Here is a 26,253-nt window from a genome sequence, read left to right as displayed (position 1 = left end):
CGCATTAATTTGATAACGGAGTAATAAGATTAATTAGATAATCCCAAGTTAAAGGGCTTCAATTAGCTGGCAGGCCAATATGTGGGTGGAAAGAAGGATGGAGGGAAACAGAGAGAGATAATGAAGCTGTGGCATATTCACTGATTAGTTGCAAACTCGAAAGCACACACACACACACACTTTTCAAGGACCAAGATTCTCTTCATCCATGTAAGGGGAGGTTAAACTTTTTCAAAGCCATCTCACTTTCGACAGCACATCAGTGTCACCATTTTTTGTTTTATTTATGAACTGTGTTTTATGTTGAACTCACAGGAATACATTCACTTGACATTGTCTCTTGGGGGACCAACGGATGAACTGAACCGGTACTTCTTGAAAATGTTCCTAACGCTACAGCAACGACCATTAACACCAAAAAAAGGGTTCATTTCAATTGTATTTCCTTGATTCCTCGCCTCCTCTCCTTCTAAAAATGCATTGGAGCAGAAGATCGGAAGTTCCTCCCAATACAATTGAGATTCACTCAGAGTATCTGTAAAGAAGAAAAAAAACTTAGTCCATGATTTGTGTTCTAACATGTTTGCTGGTTGGATGTGCTTAATTCTGCTTTAACTCATCTCTGTAAATATCTGTAATTATTAAAAACAAAATGGTTTCCCGTGAACTGATCACGTTTTTTTTTTGTTTTTTTTGCAGTAACAGGAGGAAATCTTTCCACGCTCAATATTTGTCTCTGCAGTTTCTTTGGAAGAAACCCTGCAAAAATCGGAAAACCCTAGTTGTTAGATCTCTGGTCGCTAGTTTTAAAGAATCTACATTTTTGAAAAGCACATTCATTACTCATTCATAATTATTGCCATGCGGTTTCCTTGTGTGTTAATGTTCTATCCCATAGGAAAAAAATGGTTAAAGCTAGAATCCTTAGTACTTACATTAATTTTTGGACAAACATCTGTTTTGCTTCGTCATTATGGGGTATTGTGTGTAGATTGATTAGAAGAAAAACAAATATTTAATCCATTTTTGTCACGGTTTTCTGTATGGAAAAGAGAGTCAGACCAAAATGCGGCGTGGCTATTGCGATCCATGTTTAATGAAACTGAAGCAACACGAATCCAATAAAAAAACTACAAAACAATAAAAGTAACGAAAACCGAAACAGCCTAATACTGGTGCACATACACATGACAGAAAAAGGACATAAGGACACTAAGGACAATCACCCACAAAACCCAACACCAAACAGGCTACCTAAATATGGTTCCCAATCAGAGACAATGACGAACACCTGCCTCTGATTGAGAACCATATCAGGCCAAACATAGAACACCCCCCCCCCCCCCCAAGGTGCGGACTCCGGCCGCAAAACCTGAACCTATAGGGGAGGGTCTGGGTGGGCATCTGTCCGCGGTGGCGGCTCTGGTGCTGGACGTGGCCCCCACTTCACCGTAGTCCTAGTCCCCCACCTTGTCCGCTTCCGTGGCCTCCTCACCATGGCAACTCTTTTCAATGGACAGAGGGGCGGCAGCTCGGGACAGGGGCGGCAGCTCGGGACAGAGGGGCGGAAGCTCTGGACAGAGGGGCAGCTGCTCGGGACAGAGGGGCGGCTGCTCCTGGCTGACTGGCAGATCTGGAAGAGTCTGGTTGACTGGCAGATCTGGAAGAGTCTGGCGGCACTGGCGGCCCCTGGCTGACTGGCGGCACTGGCGGCCCCTGGCAGACGGGCGGCACTGGCGGCCCCTGGCAGACGGGCGGCACTGGCGGCCCCTGGCAGACGGGCGGCACTGGCGGCCCCTGGCAGACGGGCGGCACTGGCGGCTCCTGGCAGACGGGCGGCACTGGCGGCTCCTGGCAGACGGGCGGCACTGGCGGCGCTGGGCAGACGGGCGGCACTGGCGGCGCTGGGCAGACTGGCGGCACTGGCGGCGTTGGGCAGACGGGCGGCACTGGCGGCGCTGGGCAGACGGGCGGCACTGGCGGCGCTGGGCAGACGGGCGGCACTGGCGGCGCTGGGCAGACGGGCGGCGCTGGGCAGACGGGCGGCACTGGCGGCGCTGGGCAGACGGGCGGCACTGGCGGCGCTGGGCAGACGGGCGGCGCTGGGCAGACGGGTGGCTCAGGCGGCGCTGGGCAGGCGGGAGCACCTGTAAGGATGCGCCGGAGAGACAGCCTGGTGCGGGGGGCTGCCTCTCGGGCATCCTTGCCAGTCGTGTTCCCTCATATCGCCGGCTCCTCTCTCCGGCTGCCTCTGCTCTCCTAGCTGCCTCCACCTGTTCCCATGGAAGGCGATCCTTTCCCGCCAGGATCTCCTCCCAGGTGTAGCAACCCTTGCCGTCCAATACATCGTCCCATGTCCATTCCTCTTTGCGCCGCTGTTGCTGTTGCCCGTTACCACGCTGCTTGGTCCTGTTGTGGTGGGTGATTCTGTCACGGTTTTCTGTATGGAAAAGAGAGTCAGACCAAAATGCGGCGTGGCTATTGCGATCCATGTTTAATGAAACTGAAGCAACACGAATCCAATACAAAAACTACAAAATAAACGTAACGAAAACCGAAACAGCCTAATACTGGTGCACATACACACGACAGAAAAAGGACATAAGGACAATCACCCACAAAACCCAACACCAAACAGGCTACCTAAATATGGTTCCCAATCAGAGACAATGACGAACACCTGCCTCTGATTGAGAACCATAGAACTAGACAAGTAACAGAATGCCCACCCAGCTCACACCCTGACCAACCAAAACATAGAAACATACAAAGCAAACTATGGTCAGGGTGTGACAATTTTAGAATAAGGCTGTAATGTGGAAAAAGTTAAGGGGTCTGAATACTTAATGAATGCACTGTATACCCATTGATTCTTAAATAATATAACTTGTAAATGCCTCATGGGCTTAGTTCAACTGTCATACCCCTTCAGCACCTAAAATATAAGCTTGTTTTACTCCAATGTTTGTAAACAAACACTTTTTATAGACTCAAATCATGATTAAACCTATAATGTTAATCATTAGGGCTGGCACAATTACCGTGTGTGGAACGAAGACAGGACGGCCGGGCATTCATGTGGTTGAGTCCGTTTCTGCGGTAACATGGACTCTTAACAACGTAATGAAACTGTGTTGCTCCTTGCTGAAACAAGCAAGGTGTAGCAAAAAAAGTATTCGGTTGCCTAAGCAACACCCCCCTCCCTGCAGCAGCAGCACACATAGAAATATGAATAGGCCTCCCGAGTGGCGCAAGGCCCTGCATCGCAGTGCTAGCTGTGCCACCAGAGATTCTGGGTTCGAGTCCAGGCTCTGTCGCGGCGCACAATTGGCCCAGCGTCGTTCGGGTTTGGCTGGCAGGGATATCCTTGTCGCATCGCACACTAGCGACTCCTGTGGCTCCAGCTTCCGGGCTGGATGGGCATTGGGCATTGTGTCAAGAAGTGCGGCTTGGTTGGGTTGTGTTTCGGAGGACACATGGCTCTCGACCTTCACCTCTCCCGAGTCCATACGGGGGTTGCAGCGATGAGATAAGACTGTAACTATTGGATACCACGAAATTGGGGAGAAAAAAGGGGTGAAAAATACAAAAAATATATATATAATGATTAGAACGGGCTTGGAAACTCTAACCCTGGCAATTTGGTCTGATAAACTCATGGATACACTCGCAATGACTGCCTGGTATTGTGATGCAATAATTTCCCTGGTAATGACGACTGTTCATTCAAATTATGTTAACCAGAGCCATATATTTTGGGTGTGTTCGTAAATTCACTCTGGCTTTCTACGCCGATTTCAGAGCACTCTCGTCTGAGTGTGCCAGAGTGCAGAATAACTGATGAATTTACGAACGCGCAACAACCATTGAATATAACCGGTGTCAGTAAACGGGGGGAAAAAAAGGGGGGGGGGGTAAAATTGTTACCAGCAGCACAGTTAGTCCTTAAACTCTAGATAATGTGAAAACAGCCTAACCAGCTCTGCTAGGGCAAGTAAAATGGTCAGAATGAGGTGTTCTCTCATGTGTCCGCAAGTAGCTAGGAAGCTAGCCACCTTTAGCCAGTTAGCGTGGGCGCTTGACTGCTGTTGAGGTCAGAAGGCTCTGATCAACCCTACTCCTCCGCCAGTGTCCATTCTGAATGCTCCGAACTTATGAACAGACAATCTGACAACACTCAATTTACGAACGACCCAGAGTGAACTCTGATACACTGGAGGTAATGCAGCTTTAGAGTTAGAATGTTGAATTTTGTTCTAATTTTAGACATTCAGTTACAAAGCATTGTTTAAATATTCCCCATGTAATGTTAATGGGGAGGTAAAATGGCTGCCATAGAATGGTAAAGTGTCATGTAAATGCATTATAATGCAGAAACAGCAAGCAACTCACTAAATACATAATCATTATTTCTATAGCGTTTTCATAAGAATCTCAAAGCGCTTCAAAAGCAAATAACAAACAAGCAACACATTGAGTAGCCTAACTATAGTTAGGTCAACCAACAGAGGCCAAGTCTTTGGGTGCATCCTACAAAGATGGAGAGGGACAGTTCAGAGCTTGATCAGAGGAAGGTGGTCAGGGAGATGGTTGATGAAGAGTCTAGTGACGAGGGCTCCTCTGGGAACCAGTCGTGTAGCTACTGGACTTGTAGCACCCACTTTGGTGATACCTCAGCAGCTCTGGGCAACCACACACTTTACTGCTTCTCCCATTCCTCTCAAGCTTCAGGTGACTCCTCAATTGATGTTTTCAAAAGACCAGGAACTAGCAGCCAGTTTAAACAAAAATGCTGGTTCTGTGTCCTGATGCATCATTCAAACAATTAGCTAGCTCGCTGGTTAGCTAGCCCTGCCAAAAATAGTTGACCTAACCAGCAGAAATATGCAATTAAACTCAATGTTATCAAAACAGCTGATTAGAAAACACACAAAAACTTACAAATAATGAAATATGTACAGTGCCTTGAGAAAGTATTCATACCTCTTGACTTATTCAACATTTTGTTGTTACAGGCTGAATTCAAAATGTATTAAAACAAAAATAACCCATCTACAGTCGTGGCCAAAAGTTTTGAGAATGACACAAATATTAATTTCCAAAGTGTGCTGCTTCACTGTCTTTAGATATTTTTGTCAGATGTTACTATGGAATACTGAAGTATTTCATAAGTGTCAAAGGCTTTTATTGACAATTACATGAAGTTGATGCAAAGAGTCAATATTTGCAGTGTTGACCCTTCTTTTTCAAGACCTCTGCAATCCACCCTGGCATGCTGTCAATTAACTTCTGGGACACATCCTGACTGATGGCAGCCCATTCTTGCACAATCAATGCTTGGAGTTTGTCAGAATTTGTGGGTTTTTGTTTGTCCACCCGCCTCTTGAGGATTGACCACAAGTTCTCAATGGGATTAAGGTCTGGGGAGTTTCCTGGCCATGGACCCAAAATATCGATGTTTTGTTCCCCGGGCCACTTCGTTATCACTTTTGCCTTATGGCAAGGTGTTCCATCATGCTGGAAAAGGCATTGTTTGTCACCAAACTGTTCCTGGATGGTTGGGAGAAGTTGCTCTCAGAGGATGTGTTGGTACCATTCTTTATTCATGGCTGTGTTCTTAGGCAAAATGGTGAGCCCACTTGGCTGAGAAGCAACCCCACACATGAATGGTCTCAGGATGCTTTACTGTTGACATGACACAGGACTGATGGTAGCGCTCATCTTGTCTTCTCCGGACAAGCTTTTTTCCGGATGCCCCAAACAATCGGAAAGGGGATTCATTAGAGAAAATTATTTTACCCTAGTCCTCAGCAGTCCAATCCCTGTACCTTTTGCAGAATATCAGTCTGTCCTTGATGTATTTCCTGGAGAGAAGTGGCTTCTTGCTGCCCTTCTTGACACCAGGCCACCCTCCAAAAGTCTTCACCTCACTGTGCGTGCAGATGCACTCACACCTGCCTGTCATTCCTGAGCAAGCTCTGTACTGGTGGTGCCCCGATCCCGCAGCTGAATCACCTTTAGGAGACGGTCCTGGCGCTTAATGGACTTTCTTGGGCGCCCTGAAGCCTTCTTCACAACAATTGAACCGCTCTCCTTGAAGTTCGTGATGATCCGATAAATGGTTGATTTAGGAATGTTTGCACATTAATTGAAAATGAAATACAGAAATCTCATTTTTATAGTGCTGTGAAAAACTATTTGCCCCCTTTTCTCTACTTGTGCATATTTTTACATTGAATTATCAGATCTTCAACCAAAACCTAATATTAGCTCAAGGAAACCTGAGTGAACAATTACATACTTATTTCATAAACAGTTATGCAACACCCAATACCCCTGTGTGAAAAAGTAATTGCCCCATACACTAACTGTTTGTGCCACCTTTAGCTGCAAAGACTCCAACCAAACACTCCTGTAGTTGTTGATCAGTCTCTCACGTCGCTGTGGAGGAATTTTGGCCCACTCTTCCATGCAGAACTACTTTAACTCAGCTACATTTGTGGGTTTTCAAGTATGCTCGGTTCAAGTCCTGCCACATCTCAATTATGATTAGGTCTGGACTTTGACTAAGCCATTCCAAAAGTTCATATGTTGCTTTTTAGCTATTTTCATATAACTTGATTGTTTGTTTTTGATCATTGTCTTGCTGCATGACACAGCTGCGCTTCAACTCAGACAGATGCCCTGACATTCTCTGATACAAAGCAGAATTCATGGCAGGTCGTTCAGGTCCTGAGGCAGCAAAGCATCCCCAAACCATCACACTACCACCACTTTGCTTGACCGTTTGTATGAGGTTCTTACTGTGGAATGCAGTGTTTGGTTTTAGCCAGGCATAATGGGACCCATCTCATCCAAAAAGTGATACTTTTGAATCATCTGTCCATAGAACATTCTTCCAAGAGTCGTGATGATCATCCAGGTGCTTTCTGGCAAACTTGAGTCAACTTTTTGGACGGGTCCCATTTATGCCTGGCAAAAACAAAAATTATAACTAGGCCACTCAGGAACATTCACTGTCTTCTTGGTAAGCAACTCCCATGAAGAGTTGGCCTTGTGTTTTAGGTTATTGTCTTGCTGAAAGGTGAATTCATCTCCCAGTGTGTTGGAAAGAAGACAACCAGATTTTCCTCTACGATTTTACATGTGCTTAGCTCCATTCAGTATATTTTTATCCTGAAAAACTCTATGCTTGAAAATATGGAGAGTGGTATTCAGTAATGTGTTGCATTGGATTTGCACTTTGTATTCAGGACAAAAAGTGAATTGTGAATTGATTTGTCACATTTTTTGCAGCATTACTTTAGTGCCTTTTTGCAAACAGGATGCATGTTTTGGATTTTTTTAAATGCTGTAACAGTCTTCCGTCTTCTCACTCTGTCAATTAGGTTGGTATTGCGGAGTAACTACAATGTTGTTGATCCAACCTCAGGAGAAAACTATCACAGCTATTAAACTCTGAAACTGTTGTAAAGTCACCGTTGGCTTCATGGAGAAATCCCGGAGCGGTTTTCTTCCTCGCCGGCAACTGAGATAGGAAGGACACCTGTATCTTTGTAATGACTGGGTGTATTGAAACACCACCCAAAGTGTAATTATATCGAACAAAAATAAACGCAACATGCAATATATTGGTCCCATGTATCATGAACGGAACAAAAAAATCCCAGATATTTTCCATACACACAAAATGCTTAAACGTTTGTCAAAAATGTATTTCTACCCCTGTTAGTGAGCATTTCTCCTTTGCCAAGATAATCAATCCACCTGACAGGTGTGGCATATCAAGAAGCTGATTAAACAGCATGATCATTACACAGGTGCACCTTGTGCTGGGGGCAATAAAATGCTACTCTAAAATGTGCAGTTGTGTATCACAACATAATGCCACAGATGTCTGAAGTTGAGGGAGCGTACAATTGGCATGCTGACTGCTGGAATGTCCACTAGAACTGTTGCCAGAGAATTTAATGTTCATTTCTCTACCACAGTGTCGTTTCAGAGAATTTGGCAGTACATCCAACCACCCTGACAACCGCAGACCACGTGCAACCACGCTAGCCCAGGACCTCCACCTCTGGCTTCATCTGCAGGATTGTCTGAGACCAGCCACCCGGACAGCTGATGAAACTGGGTTTGCACAACCAAATAATTTCTGCACAAACAGTCAGAGATAGTCTCAGGGAAGCTCATCTGTGTGCTCCCAGTCCTCACCAGGGTTTTGATCTGACTGTAGTTCAGCATAACGGACTTCAGTGGGCAAATGCTCACTTTCGATGGCCACTGGCACGCTGGAGAAGTGTGCTCGTCATTGATGAATCCTGGTTTCAACTGTACCGGACAGATGGCAGACAGCGTGTTCATGCGGGCGAACGGTTTGCTGATATCAATGTTGTGAACAGTTCTTCCATGTTCTGCATACTAACCAAACATGTTACCCATTGAGAATGTTTGGGATGCTCTGGATCAACGTGTACGACAGCATGTTCCAGTTCCCGCCAATATCCAGCAACTTCGCACAGCCATTGAAGAGGAGTGGGACAAAATTCCACAGGCTACAATCAACAGCCTGATCAACTCTATGTGCAAGAAGCAAATGATGATCAAACCAGATACTGACTGGTTTTCTGATCCACGCCCCTGCCTTTTTTTTAAATAAGGTATTTGTGGCCTACACACAGTGTATTAGGGAAATTATTCAGACCCCTTGACTTTTTCCACTTTTTTGTTATGTTACAGAATTATTCTAACATGGATTAGATAACCATGTTTTTCTCATCAATCTACACACAATACCCCATAATGACAAAGCAAAAATGTTTTTAGAATTTTTTGTAGAAAATAAGAAACATACCTTATTTACATAGGTATTCAGGCCCTTTACTATGAGACTCGAAATTGAGCTCAGGTGCATCCTGTTTCAGGATCGAGGGAAAGATGAACGGAGCAAACTACATTGAAATCCTTGATGAAAACCTGTTCCGGAGCGCTCAGGACTGGGGCGAAGGTTCAGCTTCCAAAAGGACAACAACTAAGCACATAGCCAAGACAACTCAGGAGTGGCTTCGGCACAAGTCTCTGAATGCCCTCGAGTGGCCCAGCCAGAGCCCGGACTTGAAACCGATCGAACATCTCTCGAGAGACCTAAAATTAGCTGTGCAGCGATGCTCCCGATCCAACCTGACAGAGCTTGAGAGTATCTGCAGAGAAGAATGGGATAAACTCCCCAAATACAGGTGTGCCAAGCTTGTAGCATCATACCCAAGAAGACTCAAGGCTGTAATCGCTGCCAAAGGTGCTTCAACAAAGTGCTGAGTAAAGGGTCTGAATAGTAATGCAAATATGATCAATTTTTTATTTGTAATATATTTGCAAAAATTTCTAAACCTGTTTTTACTTTGTCATTATGGGGTATTGTGTGAAGACTGATGGAAAAAGAAAACATTTAAACCATTTTAGAATATGGCTTAATGTGGAAAAAGTCAAGGGGTCTGAATACTTTCCAAATGCACTGTATGCATATCTATATTCCCAGTAATGTGAATTCCATAGATTAGGGCCTAATTTATTTATTTGAATTGATTGATTTCCTTATATGAACTGGAACTCAGTAAAATCTTTGAAAATGCTGCCTTTATATTTTTGTTCAGTGTAATAACTTCACCATGCTCAAAGGGATATTCAATGTCTGCTTTTATCCATCCACCAATAGGTGTCCTTCTTTGCGAGGTATTGGAAATCCTCCCCGGTCCTTGTGGTTGAATCTGTGTTTGAAATTCACTGCTCGACTGAGGGACCTGACAGATAAGTGTTTAATTTGATTTGTGTGTGTGGGGTACAGAGATGGGGTCGTCATTTAAAAATCTAATTAAACACTTTTTGCACACAAAGTGAGTCCATGCAAGTTAAGTTACTTGTTAAGCACATTTTTACTCTTGAACTTATTTAGGCTTGCCATAACAAAGGTGTTGAATAATTATTGACTGAAGACATTTCAGATTTTCATTAATTTGTCAAATAAAATAAACAGAATTCCAGTTATGGGGTATTGTGACATTATGGGGTGTTGAGTGTAGGCCAGTGATGACAAATCTCAATTGAATCCATTTTAAATTCAGGCTGTAACACAAAATGTGGAAAAGGTAAAGGGGTGTGAAGACTTTCTGAAGGCAGTATTTACAGGAGCTCTCTGCTTAGGCTACCAGAGCGCCATGGCAACTACTTCTACTAACTACTACAGGGTACACTTCCTGCTTTGCTCCTCGCTTTGGCCACCAGTCCACCCATTATACCTTTGTTGACTTGAATGGGGACGCCCGTTTTATTCATTCTATTTCTATGGCAGCATATGCAGTTAGGAGCGGAGGAGAGTACAAAATGTGTATCTGAATGAAGCAATATGGGACCCATCAGAGATTGTTTCCAACCATAGCGATGGGAAGTGGTACACCTCATAAATGCTTAGTGGCAGGTGTGCCCTCTATCCATCTCTATGATTCCAACCTTGTAGTGCATGATGATAGGTTGGTGGGAAGGGGCGGAGGTGGGACAGTAAGTCAGTAAATCTTACAAAGGGTAAAGGCGGGTTTTTGCTCCAGCCAACAGTAACACAAGATTCTACAAATTAAACCCATGACTGAAGACTAGATGATCAGTGGAATCACATACTGTATTTTACCGTTGTCTGGACCCACCGTCCATCACAGGGGGATAGATACCACTGGAGTTTGAATCAAAACGACCAACTAGCCAAACAACAGCGTGAGTGGAGTGAAACTAACTCCTCATTAGAGCACACTGTAGCAAAACGTTTTGTGACAGATGGCAAAAACAAGAATTTTCGATAGCACCTCCCCAATTCAGTCCATTTTCTTCTGTTTTGTGCCTATTGAACACGACCCAAATGTGGTGCAACAGCCAGCTGGCTGTCCTTCCAGACCTCCATCCATCCTTGGTGTCAGAAGAAGACTGTGGACTATCACCAGGTCATGTCGAGGGTCATCTCCGACAGACACTTGGCCAGGTGGCTGTCACAGTCCATCTGAGTGAACCTGGAGAGATGGATGGACAGCATTTCAGTCATTTGTCTTTGATCAACCCAGGTGGTTCAAATCTCTTTCCACAGGAGAAATCTGTCCCAAGAAGGCAGCAATCAAATATTTCTTATAGAAGAAAAAAAAATGTTACAATTCGAGGCCTACTTTAAAACGGCAGTCTATAATCATAACCGCCATGTAGTACCTTCAATGATCACAACATTCATCGCATGTATTGTATCGATATGATGCTCAAGCTCGACACAACTGTCGACTGCACTGAAAGTGCACTGAATCTGGATGGATGGATGGGTGTGTGGATGGAACAGACATCTTTTCAGTGTCTCTTCTTGAGCTTCAGTGCTTTCAGCTTATTAACTTCAGATTGCTACTGCTGCTCTCCTGCTGGGCCCGCTCGCACAGTGTGTGTCTCATGTACTTTTTTACTTGCCCTGTTTTAAAGGCCTACTGAGATTTACTCTCAGTATCTCTCGCTCCCTCTCATTCTCCCTCTCGATCACTCTTTCTGCATCGCTCTCTCTCTATGTCATTCTGCTGGAGGGTAATGCACGGGCAGAGTCCTCTCCAGGAGAGAGAGACTGAGAAAGAAGAAACTGGAGCAGAGTTATTTTGCTCCAAATCATGTACTTTCTAAGAACCCTGCCACCGTACCCTCCTGCACTCATGCACACTAAACACACGACGGATAAATGCTGTTATAGAGAAAAAGCTCTTCATATTTCTAAACGAGAGATAAAGAGACCCCTCTCTCTTCCCCCTTCTAGGTCACTCTCCTCTTCCTTCTATCTCTCCATACAGAGGAAGCCATTGTTCCTGCTAGTCCAGCCAAGAGAGAGAGAGAGATAGTTGGGAGGGGAGTACAGCGGGGTTGTGTGGCCGAGCCAAGGTACACAGAGCTGGCTAGGGGAGCAGACCATGATGTGGGCCAGACCCAGGCCAGTCCCTGGTCAACACAAAGGCCGGCCTGTTCAGAAAGAGAGTAAAACGAGAGCGAGAGGGGAGAGGGATCCAGCTCTCGTACCACTGGCCCTGAGCCCTGCTTTTTAGCCCCGTCATTCATTCACTCCTCCTCTACCTCACTTAAAACGGCCTGGCTTTTTTGACCCATTTCAATTAATGATTTACTGTGTACTTTTCTTCAACCCACTTCCTTTCCACTGTTTACATGCAAACCCAGCATGGTCCGCTATGCAATCAAGGATGTAAAGATCTACATTTAAAAATTCTGTCTGGTATGTATATCCTAGAGCTACATTTTTAAATGCCCTGCATATGTGAAAGAATGGAGTCCATACAGTCAATGGTTATACCTTGGATTTGTCAGACACCAAGGTTTTACCTCTGCAGAAGAGCAGCCAACTACCATTGCATTTGAGTATGTAGGAAGGAAAGTAGTTTAAGGCAGCAGGCATATGGGAAAGAGAGAGAGCAGATGAGTGTGCTGAAGACAGAGTAGAGGTCGACCGATTATGATTTTTCAATACAGATTATTGGAGGACCAAAAAGGCCGATACCGATTTATCGGACAATTTTATTTATTTTTCTCTCTTTTATTTGTAATAATGGCAATTACAACAATACTGAATTAACACTTATTTTAACTTAATATAATACATTAAAAAAAAATGTTTTGCCTCAAATAAATAATGAAACATGTTCAATTTGGTTTAAATAATGCAAAAACAAAGTGTTGGAGAAGAAAGTAAAAGTGCAATATGTGCCATGTAAGAAAACTAACGTTTAAGTTCCTTACTCAGAACATGAGAACATATGAAAGCTAGTGGTTCCTTTTAACATGAGTCTTCAATATTCCCAGGTAGGACGTTTTAGGTTGTAGTTATAGGAATTATAGGACTATTTCTCTCTATACCATTTGTATTTCATTAACCTTTCACTATTGGATGTTCTTCTAAGCACTTTAGTATTGCCAGTGTAACAGTATAGCTTCCATCCCTCTCCTCACTCCTCCCTGGGCTCAAACCAGGAACACAACGACAACAGCCACCCTCAAAGCAGCGTTACCCATGCAGAGCAAGGGAAAGAACCACTCCAAGGCTCAGAGCGAGCGAGTGACGTTTGAAACGCTATTAGCGCGCGCTAACTAGCCAGCCATTTCACTTCGCTTACACCAGCCTCATCTCGGGAGTTGATAGGCTTGAAGTCATAAACGAAGAGCTGCTGGCAAAACGCACGAAAGTGCTGTTTGAATGAATGTTTACACACCTGCTTCTACCTACCACCGCTCAGTCAGATACTTAGATACTTGTATGCTCAGTCAGATTATACGCAACGCATGACACGCTAGATAATATCTAGTAATATCATCAACCATGTGTAGTTAACTAGTGATTATGATTGATTGATTGTTTTTTATAAGATAAGTTTAATGCTAGCTAGCAACTTACCTTGGCTTACTGCATTCGCGTAACAGGCAGTCTCCTTGTGGAGTGCAACAAGAGGCAGGTCGTTATTGTGTTGGACTAGTTAACTGTAAGGTTGAAAGATTGGATCCCCCGAGCTGACAAGGTGAAAATCTGTCGTTATGCCCCTGAACGAGGCAGTTAACCCACCGTTCCTAGGCCGTCATTGAAAATTCTTAACTGACTTGCCTAGTTAAATAAAGATATAAAGATTAAATAAAGGTGTCAAAAAATATAATAATACAGATTTCCGATTGTTATGAAAACTTGAAATCGGCACTAATTAATCGGTCGACCTCTAATACAGAGAGGTTGAAGAGGCAGGCAGCCCTAACTTACCCAGCTGGAAACGGCACCAGGCACATGGGGCAGCTCTGCATTGCCCTTCCTCCTCCTTCTTTGCCAGCAACCCAATCAGCTCTGCCCATCCCAGACAACCCTTCCTCCCTTTTCTCCCCCTCCGCCTCCTCCATGGGAGCAGCAGTGAAGCTGTCAGAGGTAGAGGACATGGCATCCACCTGGTTTGCAGGTAGCTGCAGCCTCTTCATCCCCCTCTTCTCGCCCTCCTCTCCTCCTCCACCCTTTCTTGCTTCTGCTGGTAATGATGATCCTCCGTTCCCTGCTCTGATGAATAGCTGAGGAGTAGAGGGGTGACTCTCCTTCTCTCCTCCTGGTTGCCTGGCTGTAGGGTGGGGTCTGGCCGCTGCCGTGTTTTGCCCTCCTTCCCCTCGTTTTGTGTCCTTTCTGGATGACACTCCCCCTCCACTCCATGGGCCTTCCCTTCCGTAGCTAGAAGGCACTTGGGCTCCCAGACTTGGTGGTCTGGGGCGGCCAGCACCACTACTACTGGTCCCCTCTCCGGGCCCCTCGAGACAAGGAGCAGACTTCGAAGGAGGGCCATTGATGGTGGATGTTGTCTGGCTAGTCTGTACTGGGACTGGGAGGAGAGTCTTTTCCAGCCCAGGAGAAGGATTGAGAGGAGAGTCTGGGGTGGAACAGTGTGGGGCTGTGGGAGTACTCAGAGGAGAGGAGGGCAAGGGAGTCATGTCCTCACTGAGGCTACACCATCTCCATTCAATCTGCTGGTCTACATTAGAGCTCTGAAACACAGAGGAAGACAGAGAGAGAGAAAGAAAGGGGGAAATGTGTGGGGGGTGGGTTTGACAGAAAGAAAGGAGAGGCAGAAAGAGAGGTGAAATGATAGGGAGATGAGAGCAATAGAAAGGAGGGAGAATGGGAAAGAGAAAGACAGAGAGTGGGGGGCATGAGTAACTTTGTCCCCATCAAGCAGGGCCCTTGAGATCCTCTCAAATGTGACTAAGTGTAATGTGTCCAAATACGTAATAAGGAAGGACTGGGAGTGTTAAAAGAAAAAGTGACGCTAGCCTTGGAGTTGCTAGCCCAGCGGCACATCACACATAATTTCATCCAGTCTTTCGTCTGGGCCATATGTTTGTCATATAGGGGCTTAGCTTGCTCCTTTAGCTGGTAGCTAGCAGGGCTTTTCTAAGAGAAGCCCACTGGAGTCAATTATTCAGCAAATGCAAGGTTGCATCAGCTACCTGTCAAAGTGATTGGTTCATGTGGCGTGCGTGGCCCAGAACTGCCACTGTCTGACCGGAGCTCTGAGAGCCAGCCCCAGCCAGCAGGCTTTAGCCGTCTGGGAGGTCAACAGTGACCACCATTTTAGTCAGCCCAGCAGTACTCAACGACACATTGTTTTTCTCCTCTTAGTGCAGAGTGCTGTTCAAAAACAGCTATTGTATGTGAGAGAAATTTCAATTTTCTGAGATATTCTCTGTTTAGTCCTGCATGGTACAAGGTGGAATCGGCACAACAGTGGTGGTTGAGAGTTGAGAAATCATCGCTAACCAGGTTTTCATCCAACCTTTTTATTTGAGTAAAGTATATGCCGGATAAAAAAATGTCACGACAGGCCTGATAGAAACCTATTGGTAAACTGTCCAAATGGGAGAGGAGGGCAAGGGAGTAATGTCCTTACTGAGGCTACATCATCTCCATTCACTCTGCTGGCAAGCTGATCACTTCAATTAGCAATGTTAGCAAGCTCATCTGGCTAACTACAATCTTATTGGTTGAAGAATTGTTCTGACTTCAAAAGCACTTGAACACAATCATGGTTGGACTTTCAACTTCCCATGAGCACGTGAAGCTAGCATAAATTAGGCTACAGATGAAATAAGTTATGATGAACTTCACAGAGTGGTGAAACTGCAGAGTGATGAGCTTGATGCTCCTTTCCAATAAATATTGAGGGTCTTATTCTGGTGACATGATGATGACGCTTGGCTGCCATTTGACAGATCAAAATAGTCTCGCTCTTATACATAATAATCTCAATGTAGACTAGACAATCCGAACACTCTACCCGCATTGTATCTGCGAGCTGTTAGCTAGGGCACAGGTGCCAAGTCCAGAGTAGGCACATATGCTATTTAACACAACCGTTTTTGTGACAAAACTACAGGCACATTTGAAAATGCAATGGAAACACATTGAAATGTATATTTTTATTCTAAGCGAAAAAAAGTACATTTGACGTGCACTTCGTCAAGCATTGCTTTTTTTATCCACAAGTCAGTTTGATGGAAACACCACAGGTGGGAAAATGCACATTTCTTTATGCAGATTTTTATTTTTGCATGAAAATCTGTCTCCATTTGGATAGAGAATTAGCTACTTATAGTGGGATTGCTAACTTTGTAAATAAAAGCTTTTGTTCAAGCCATACAACACGCTACATTAAATTAATAAAGGTCTAGATTTAAGGCGATGACCAGTTGATTGTTTCTACCAATCAGTAATAGATTGTACTAAAGTCCTGCGCCAACACAACTATTGAGATGCATCCACACTCTTGGGATGGCTAACTCACCAGTGTGGAGGCTGTTGGAAGGTCAGGGACTGGGTCCCAGGGGTGAGCGTCAAGACAGGGAAGAGCAGAGCTCAGAGTCAGGGCCCAGAGACTCTCAACTGCAGCCAGGTCACCTCTGGACCACCACGTCTCTGTAGGGACCACAGGTCTACAGAACACAGAAATATGACTGGTAAAGAAAACACGAGCAATTATGTTTCTTAATTTAATATGGACTTGTCTATGAGAACCAACCACTATCTATTTGAAATGAAGACAATGCATTGCAATCAAGGAAGACACGATCTTCTTGTCACCACAGCACAGAGTAATTGTTGAAGCTAATGTTCAATCTGGGTATCAGTTATACATATTCTGAATTGCAATATAAACAAGAGTAAATCGTGATAGGGGGGAGCTAGACAGATGGCTAACGTGACTGCTCGCATACCTCGTTGAACGCAAGCTTTTAATCGATGCACTGGAACTTTCATTGTTCTTTATCAGCGTGTTCCTGGAAAATATATCAGTTAGGGGCTCCTCGATAGACAATTTCTTTCTTTTTAGTTTTGACTTTGGGCATTTCTCAGCCATATCTCTCTAGTCTGCCACAGTTATACTTTTCGCGGCATTGACCGAACAGCACAGACTTCCGTGTTTGTGTGATGACGTCAGTGCGCAGGCACACTCGTCGGGTGAAACATGCAAGTAGGTCTCCCACACCGGATAAAAAGTCGCAGATTGAAAGTTATTTGGAACATTGTATCCATCCGGCAAACTCGATTGTTCAAATGTTCATTTATTGAGAAATTGCACTAAGCTATTTACCAGCAAAGCTTGCTCCTCAACACAAATAAAGTGAGCCAATTTGCTTTCCAGAATACTAACCAACATATTGCATTCACAATATCGGCCACTGGGAAATGTAAATTTATAATTTTTATATCAACTCCAATTAGTTACAGTTTATGAACTTTCTGCAATTGTATAGTTCACATGCTTCTCTCTTGATGTCATTCCTAGGTTTATAAAATATGTTGTTGTCATTCTCATGTGTAGTTATTTGTACAATAACTAACAGTAAGTAAGAAAGGATCATTTTTACTTTACAATGATATACAGAAAAAAGCTATATGCTTTTAATTCTTCCTGACTTTATTATTGTACCACACTGTAGTCAGCGGTGTAGGTCACTAAGGGTCAATGCAAGGGTTGAGTTATGCAATGGCCACTGTAGCCTGTTATTATACTGTCATCCTAGAACACAGAACTAGGTGGTGGAAAGTTGAAGTCATATAATAGTGGGACTTTCTAAGCTAAGCTTTGAGACAAAAGCGAGGACGAACAGAAAGAACAGCTATGGGGGTTATGTAATGGAAAAGACAAGGGGAAAAAGCTTAAAGGATGGAAGGAAAAGAAAAGAGAGAGGAGGGCAACAGGGAAAAATAACACTATGGGAAAACCTGCCACTTTGAAAATAGGTGAGGACAATTTTGAAACAGTGCCCCAGAAGATGAGAATTCCAGAGGGCTAGATTGCTGACATGGGTAGTCCTTTACCGCAGAGGGAAAAGCACAAACGCAGACCCAGGCAAGGCAGGCTGTGGATGCCTGCCTGCAGTGTTACACTGGGAAAAGCGACCAGGCGCCTGGAAAGAAAGGTTATGTCATTTAGGAGTTGTGATTCTGTTGTGTGCCATCGCCATGGATACAGGAAGGAAGACGGGGGAAATAAAAATAGCAGAACCAACTGACCATCCAGGCTCACAAAAGCAGGCTCATCCAAAAGAACAGAGAGGAGCCGAAGTGAGAGGGAGAGGGGAGGGGGGCTCGAAAGAGAGGAGAAGAACTTGATGTATTATGAATCATTGAAAAGAGGAAAGATGTTCGCCGCTCACTCTCTCTCAACTGTCTCTCAGTCTTGGCCTCGAGTGGCTCAGCAGCTGTAAAAAATATATATACAGTATCAGTCAAAAGTTTGGACACACTTACTCATTACAGGGTTTTTCTTTATTTTACTATTTTCTACATTGTAGAATAATAGTGAAGACATCAAAACTATTAAATAACATATATGGAATCATGTAGTAACCAAAAAAGTTTTAAACTAATCAGAATATATTTTATATTTCAGATTTTTCAAAGTAACCACCTTTTGCCTTGATGACAGTTTTGCACACTTTTGGCATTCTCTCAACCAGCTTCATGGAATGCATTTCAATTAACAGGTGTGCCTTGTTAAAAGTTAATTTGTGGAATTTCTTTCCTTCTTAATGCATTTGAGCCAATCAGTTCTGTTGTGATAAGGTAGGGGGTATACAGAAGATAGCCCTATTTGGTAAAAGATCAAGTGTATATTATGGCAAGAACAGCTCAAATAAGCAAAGAGAAACGACAGTCCATCGTTACTTTAAGACATGATGGTCAGTCAATCCGGGAAAATGTCAAGAACTTTTAAAGTTTCTTCAAGTGCAGTCGCAAAAACCATCACGCGCTATGATGAAACTCGCTCTCATGAGGACCGCCACAGGAAATTGAAGACCCAGAGTTACCTCTGCTGCAGAGGACAAGTTCATTAGTTACCAGCCTCAGAAATTGCAGCCCAAAAAAATGCTTCTCTGTAACATACACATCTCAACATCAACTGTTATGCACACTCAGAGACTGCGTGAATCAGGCCTTCATGGTCGAATTGCTGAAAAGAAACCACTATTAAAGGACACCAATGTGAAGAATAGACTTGCTTAGGCCAAGAAACACAAGCAATGTACATTAGACCAGTGGAAATCTGTCCTTTGGTCTGATGAGTCCAAATTTGAGATTTTTGGTTCCAACAATGTGTCTTTGTGAGATGCAGAGTAGGTGAACGGATGATCTCTGCATATGTGGTTCCCATAGTGAAGCATGGAGGTGTGATAGTGTGGGGCTGCTTTGCTGGTGACACTGTCGATTATTTATTTAGAATTCAACACACACTTAACCACCATGGCTACCACAGCATTCTGCAGCGATACACCATCCCATCTGGCTTGCGCTAGTGGGACGATAATTTGTTTTTCAACAGGATAATGACCCTCCAAGCTGTGTAAGAGCTATTTAACCAAGAAGGAGAGTGATGGAGTGCTGCATCAGATGACCTGGCCTCCACAATCACCTGACCTCAAACCAACTGAGATGGTTTGGGATTAGTTGGACCGCAGAGGGAAGGAAAAGCAGCCAACAAGTGCTCAGCATATGTGGGAACTCCTTCAAGACTGTTGGAAAAGCAATCCAGGTGATGCTGGTTGAGAGAATGCCATGAGTGTGCAAAGCTGTCATTAAGGCAAAGGGTGGCTACTTTGAAGAATCTAAAATCTAAATATATTTAGATTTGTTTAACACTTTTTTGGGGTTACTACATGATTATTTCAAAGTTTTGATGTCTTCACTAATATTCTACAATGTAGAAAATAGTAACAAATAAAGAAAACCCATTGAATGAGTAGGTGTGTCTAAACTTTTGACTGGTACTGTATATGTGTATATATATATATATATATATATATATATATATATATATATATATATATATATATATAGTAACCTACACCGGATAGGTACAGTGAAATGTGTTGTTTTTTTACAGGGTCAGCCATAGTAGTATGGCATCACTGGAGCAAATTAGGGAGTCTTACTAAAGGGCACATCGACACATTTTTCTCCTGGTCGGCTCAGGTATTCAAACCAGCAACTTTTCGGTTGCTAGTCAGGGTTTTAACCACTAGCCTACCTGCCGCCGCATACCCCTTAGCAAAGAGACAAAGCCAAAGGTCCCTCCAAAAAGGTAACTTATCTGCAAGCCATTCGGGATATAGCTCATCACTATAGCTCCAGATCTGGCAACCCACCATGTCAATTACTGTGGGTGGGTTTCTGAGGAAAATGGAAAAATCATAGCCTGGGTACCAGTTTGTCCACTTGCACTCAAATATTGTCGTAATTGTCATTTGTTTCAAAAAAGAATTGGACTGATCCATTGTGGAAAATGGTTGAGACTGTTGGTATAGGCTTTAGCAAGTGGATTGCCTCTGGAGGGTAGGTCAGGGTAGCCTAGTGGTTAGAGCGTTGGACTAGTAACCGGAAGGTTGCAAGTTCAAACCCCCCGAGCTGACAAGGTTAATCTGTCGTTCTGCCCCTGAACAGGCAGTTAACCCGCTGTTCCTAGGCCGTCATTGAAAATAAGAATTTGTTCTTAACTGACTTGCCTAGTTAAATAAAGGTTAAAAATACTTTTTTTTTGTTGGCATATAAACTCAATATAACATATTGTAGCCTACTCATGGTTATGTTTACTATATGCCATGTAAATATATTGATTATATTAATATCCAGAGTACTAATGTATGGCCTAATTTATATTCTAATGACCTATGTGACTGAGCATATCTCCAATTGCTATGCGGTTGCAGTTACATTGCCTCATGGCTAGGAGGAGCCACAGGAACGGCAAACAATCGCCTCACCTTTCATTTTTTTTAGCTCACGTCATCACAGTAAATCTTTATTGGAGATGACAGCAAACGACAACAGAGCCGACCAAATGAACAACATTACAATGCAGGTGTAGAAGGGCATACAGTTAATTTCATGAATCTTTTGAAGGCCGTGTAGTAGTAAAAAAGCTAATATACACTCCACAAGTGTATTAGGCGTAGGCTATATTATTTATTCAATCACATTCATTGAAAAAAATATAGAAATTGCTCCAGTTAATTACACCCAAGTAACAATGTACATTTTAAATGCACAGTGACAGTTCAGTTTGTATTTTTCTCACCTTTCCCAACTCTTCAGCACAATAGGAATGATTCGATGTAGGCTAGTCCACTTGATCGCAGCCTAACCCCCGCTGCACTGTTCAATTGTTCATACGTTTAAAGTGTGCGTATTCATGCCCTCGTTGTTGCACATTACAATTAAAAATAAAAAACCCTGGGGGAAAGTGACTCAAACATAATTGCATAGACTGTGCTGCTACTATAGGGGAGCTCGAACAGTATAGCCGTGCTTGCGCAATTAACTGGCACATCTATAGAGTAAAACAAGTCTATGCGTAAAACAAGTCTATGCGTAAAAACAGCCTATGCGTAAAATTAATGAAATTTGAATGTTGCGTTCAAATAACAATAATAATAGTTATTCATATGTTGCTATATCTGAAAATATGTGGCCCTAATATGTATTCTTCCCTAGTTTCCGCAATTCACAGTATAAGCCAGCCTGGAAAGATAAACCTAAATAAACAAACCGCAGTCAGTCGTATAATTTGCATTTCCCCTTAAAGTCTAAATTTGACTGTCTGTAGCAAACTCCACCCATTCTCTTTCGGTTACAGCCGTTCCTAGCTGTGAATCAAGGGATTCAATGAGCCCTGTGCATTTTTTCGCCTTTGCATATTCTGCACAAGGCTTCTAGGAGAAGTAGGGGAGTGCCGACTTGTTCCTGGAAGAGCCAGCCTGCGGAGTCAGTCACATTCTTGGCTGGGATTCAATGATTGAGCCAGACACTCACAAACACTGAGAGAGGGATGCGAGAGAGAGAGGGGGAGAGAGAGAGAGAGAGGGGGGGAGAGAGAGAGAGAGAGAGAGAGAGAGAGAGGGGGGGGGAGGGGGGAGAGATAACGAGAGAGAACGAGAGAGTGAGAGAGAGAGAACGAGAGAGTGAGAGAGAGAGAGAGAGAGAGAGAGAGAGAGAGAGAGAGAGAGAGAGAGAGAGAGAGAGAGAGAGAGAGAGAGAGAGAGAGAGAGAGAGAGAGAGAGAGAGAGAGAGAGAGAGAGAGAGAGAGAGAGAGAGAGGGCAAGTGAGTGAGTGAGCGAGTGAGCGCAACCCAGCTCACAGACTATCCATCTCCACACAGGCGTAGCGAACTGCGTGGGTAAACGGAGTGTTTGCATCGGGCTCTACTGCAGTATTTCAAACTGATTTTTGTATGTGTTTTACACCTGTTACATAGAGAGAAGGCTTTGCTTTATCGGTCGATACTTTTTCTGGAACTTCAAAAGCGTACCTTTCCTTTTTGGAGGAGTTTCAGAGGGACGCGTTTTAGATATGGACAGTCGGGAGTCTACTGCATGGGAAGACTCGCCGGTGTCACCATTTGCCTAGTAGGTTCCTAGTCAACGGAATTGGAAACTCACTACCTGGGACTTTGTTGTGGATGTTTGATGAAGCGCTTTCCGCACTTGGCTAATTCTGGGATACCTTGGATTTACAAGGAACCGGGACCTATCGTGTCTTTCGATTGTTTTAGTTTTCCCCAGTTGAAAGGAACTCTCGCTTTCAAAGTCGTAGTGAAAACATGGAGACTGTAACTCGACAAAGCTTCCAACCTCACCCAGGACTGCAACAAACTCTCAAACAGTTTCATCTGAGTTCTATGAGCTCCCTCGGCGGACCGGCGGCTTTTTCTGCTCGATGGCCACATGACCTCCTGTTCAAGAAGGATGGGAAAGAGCCCGAGCCCGTGCTGCATCTGCCCATGCAGCCACCGACAGTGATGCCGGGGCCTCTCTTCATCCCGTCCGACCGCTCCACTGAGAGGTGCGAGACGGTCTTGGAGACGGAGACTGTCTCCTGTTTCGTGGTCGGCGGCGAGAAACGTCTTTGCTTGCCGCAGATCCTTAACACCGTCCTTCGGGATTTCTCCCTCCAGCAGATCAACTCGGTGTGCGACGACCTCCACATCTACTGCTCCAGGTGCACCGCGGAACAGCTGGAAATCCTCAAAGTCATGGGGATTCTTCCATTCTCCGCGCCTTCCTGCGGACTCATAACCAAAACTGACGCGGAGCGCCTGTGCAATGCCCTGATTTACGGGGGCACCTACCCTCCGCACTGCAAGAAAGAGTTTTCTGGCTCCCTGGAGCTGGAGATCACGGAGAGAAGCTTCAAAATATACCACGAATGTTTCGGAAAGTGCAAGGGTCTCTTCGTCCCGGAGCTGTACACCAGCCCCAACGCAGCCTGCATCCAGTGCATGTACTGCAGACTCATGTACCCGACCCATAAGTTCGTGGTGCACAGTCACAAATCGTTGGAAAACAGGACTTGCCACTGGGGCTTTGACTCCGCCAACTGGAGGGCATACGTCCTCTTGGGCCAGGATTACACGGGGAAAGAGGAGAAGGCGCGCCTGGAGCAGCATTTGGACGAGATTAAAGAGAAATTTGACTTCGCCAACAAATATAAGAGGAAAGCATCAAGGGTGAGTTTAAGTCAATGTTACAATGTAGTTGCACTGTGTTGCAAGTGTTGTTGCATTATACGAATGTTGTTACACTGTTGAACGTTTGTTTCCATTTCTCTTTCTGGTGTGTTGTTGTGTTGTCTTCTTGTAAATATAATGCTATCTAGAACGTCAACGACTCCTATCTAGAGTACAGTATACTATTGGTGCAATCTGCAATGACTTGTCCCTGCCATGGGTTTGTTTAGACTGGAGACGAGTCTTTCCAGGATTTGGTTACACTTAACATGTTGTTACTAATTGTCCACCAATACCAGCTAAACGCCTCTGGTGGCAATAAAATCATTATTTGCCTGTGAAACACCTCTGCGGGTGTCAATGGCTCAATTTGATTGACCTTACTTTAAAAACAATCCCATTGACCAACAAATTACCCTATAATAGTGTTACAACAACTATCGAGAACTCATGTGATGTAAGTACGGGACAAGGAAATAAAGTCGTAATTTCTTAAATCCGGAGAACACCTCCTACAGCAACCCCCCCCCCCCCGCTCTGCAGTCAGTTGCACGCACGCACCCCACTCCCCGTTTACAGCTCTTGAGCTGGGGGCTGCCGCTCGCTCAGTTCGCACTTTTCAGTGTATTGTGGCAGACTGGCTGTGTTTGAGAAAGAGGCACTTGGTCGGGCCAAGTTATCTCAGGTACTTGAAGATGGATGTTTCGTTAACGAGGGGCTCTTCCGTGCGTAATGGGGGCTGGCTTTTTATTAGGACGCGCGAGATAGGTTCATTGTTGTGTCTGTCTAGAGAGCCCATTACAGTAGAAGACTCCGACTTTGTCAGCTGAATAACTAGGCTACTATCGCTTCAATCTGTCTGTGTTTGTGCCAATCCTATGACACAACAAAATATGTTAAATATTACTAAGCACTTTTTTATTATGCTTTTCCCCCCTCCAAATGCAGTGATTCTAAAAAATATTATATTATTTCAGAGCACTTATATTCTAATGAGAAGACGAGAGGGAGGGGAGACCAGCACTTTTTCTGCAAGCCATTAGTGATGGGCATTCTGAGTCTTTTCGGGGAACTGGCCCATTTAGATCCATTCACCTAAAAGAGCTGGCTCATTTGGCTCCCAACCGGTTCTCCATTCAAAATGCTTAAAGATCTACCTTTAACCATGAAACAATTGAACATCTCCAATGTAAATGCCAAGTGGTAGACTACCATTATGTCAGATCGTGAAATGCGCGTTCAAATACATTTTTACCTGGCCAAATTATTAGATGGCGCGAAAAAATCAGCGGGGACCAGATTCACGTGCTCCCCACTATTTATTGTTTCTACCGTGAGGGTTCACCCTCTTAATATAATTATTTTGTAACTTTCTGCAGAAAAACGTTGTTTTGAGCAAAGAAATCAGTAGTAGCAGTATGCAAATCAGGGAGCGAAATGAACGTCTCTTTCACAGGTGAGATTCGGCTCCCGATGTTCACCAACAATATCTGTTCAAAAAGAGCGGCTCGTTCACATCAAGCCATGATTTATCAGGTGCATTCCTGCATCTCTTTCATTGCCGGCTATCTGGTGAGCCTTAAATGAAGGAGAGTGGAGCCTATCACACGGGTGAGAGGGGCCTAGAGTCTCGTCTCCTGCATGCCACCCAGGCTCACCCGTTTCGGGGTAATTGAGCGCTGTGAAGAGTATGGGTGCCTCAGTTCGCCTAACCCTGACTTTTACATTGGAGGATATATAGGCTTTAGCCTAGAGCTCCTACTACAACAGGCAGACCCTTGATTCTAAGGGCTCACACCAATAGCGTTTGCTGGCGGAGAGTACTTGGCACCGCTAAATGTAATTTGCTAACCGAGTGCGCCCCGATTTTACACGTAGAATCACTTGAAAAATGTCATCAGTCAGACGTCTACAGCGGGTTGTCCCTAAAACACAGCTCGCTGAACGATTGGCAGACGAACGATAGATCCACATTCAGTTCGATGTGAGCGGGCCTTAAGTCATATGGGGGGATGAGCTTTGGGGTGGGGAGGCAGATAGAGGGGGGGGATCATCCCTCCCCTCTTCCCCCAGCTAAGACTGATAAAAGAGCCCCCTCCACAAATGAAAGGCAAGCATGGTCATTTGCATGAACTGTTAACATGAATAGAGTTGATGAAGCAGGGATAGGAGTATTGTGGTGGAAACATAATATGATCCCAACAAAGGGGTACATTCACCTCCCCCATCACACACACTCTTTTCCCTTCCCCCTTGTTACCTACTCCTTTGCCCCTCAGCATGAAAGGAGGGTGAAAGGAGAGTGGGTGATTATGGTAAGACAGTTTTCACTGGGCCATACAAACAAAGTGGAAGTGTTTACCAACAGAGGTCTAACAATTCACCACCACAGTCTTTACCCTTCCATTTGCCAGTATTTTAGGAGGGCCAGAGCCTTGCCATGCCACAGTCAATACTTTCTCTTGGCACTCATCTGTGTTTAGGTTTGAGTGGGGGAACCGAAAGGACCCCTCTTTAAAACTCTCTTCTATTTTTAGAGGGTCTCAAAAGGCGCCCCGCCCCGTGTGTTAGAAATTGTTAATATGACCGTCCTTTGAATTCACTCTCTTTTTTTATCAAGTGCCTTTGCAAAAGCAATGCTAATGAGAGAAAATGTGCA

The 26,253-nt window shown here is 44.3% G+C and overlaps 2 protein-coding genes across 2 annotated transcripts in view; one reads left to right on the top strand and one right to left on the bottom strand.

Moving 5' to 3' along the window:
* Positions 1 to 9,910: 9,910 nt before the first annotated feature.
* si:ch73-70k4.1 (FA core complex associated protein 20) lies at positions 9,911 to 17,027 on the bottom strand. The gene is made up of 4 exons (XM_021565659.2): positions 16,804 to 17,027; positions 16,374 to 16,521; positions 13,817 to 14,577; positions 9,911 to 11,051 (listed from the first exon to the last, which is right to left on the bottom strand). The coding sequence occupies exons 1-4, from the start codon at positions 16,944 to 16,946 to the stop codon at positions 10,979 to 10,981; spliced, it is 1,125 nt and encodes a 374-aa protein (XP_021421334.2). The 5' UTR covers positions 16,947 to 17,027; the 3' UTR covers positions 9,911 to 10,978.
* Positions 17,028 to 22,162: 5,135 nt separating this feature from the next.
* Positions 22,163 to 26,253, top strand: part of skia (v-ski avian sarcoma viral oncogene homolog a) — an 81,283-nt gene continuing 77,192 nt past the window's right edge. The window contains exon 1 of the mRNA XM_021565658.2: positions 22,163 to 23,594. Coding sequence (XP_021421333.2) covers positions 22,689 to 23,594 — 906 coding nt within the window. The 5' untranslated portion in view covers positions 22,163 to 22,688. The remainder of the gene's footprint in view (positions 23,595 to 26,253) is intronic.

This window comes from Oncorhynchus mykiss, chromosome 16, assembly GCF_013265735.2.
Source record: "Oncorhynchus mykiss isolate Arlee chromosome 16, USDA_OmykA_1.1, whole genome shotgun sequence".
Taxonomy (NCBI): domain Eukaryota; kingdom Metazoa; phylum Chordata; class Actinopteri; order Salmoniformes; family Salmonidae; genus Oncorhynchus; species Oncorhynchus mykiss.
Note: the sequence above shows the minus strand (reverse complement) of the source record. Positions and strands in the feature narration are given on the sequence as shown.

Excerpts from the sequence above, each read along its gene's own strand:
- si:ch73-70k4.1 (XM_021565659.2), bottom strand. The coding sequence starts at position 16,946 with ATGGCTGAGAAATGCCCAAAGTCAAAACTAAAAAGAAAGAAATTGTCT. Across the intron at positions 14,578-16,373 it reads TTCCAACAGCCTCCACACTG|AGCTCTAATGTAGACCAGCA; the intron begins GTGAGTTAGCCA and ends TCTGTGTTTCAG. Across the intron at positions 11,052-13,816 it reads CTGGTGCCGTTTCCAGCTGG|GTTCACTCAGATGGACTGTG; the intron begins GTAAGTTAGGGC and ends CCATCTCTCCAG.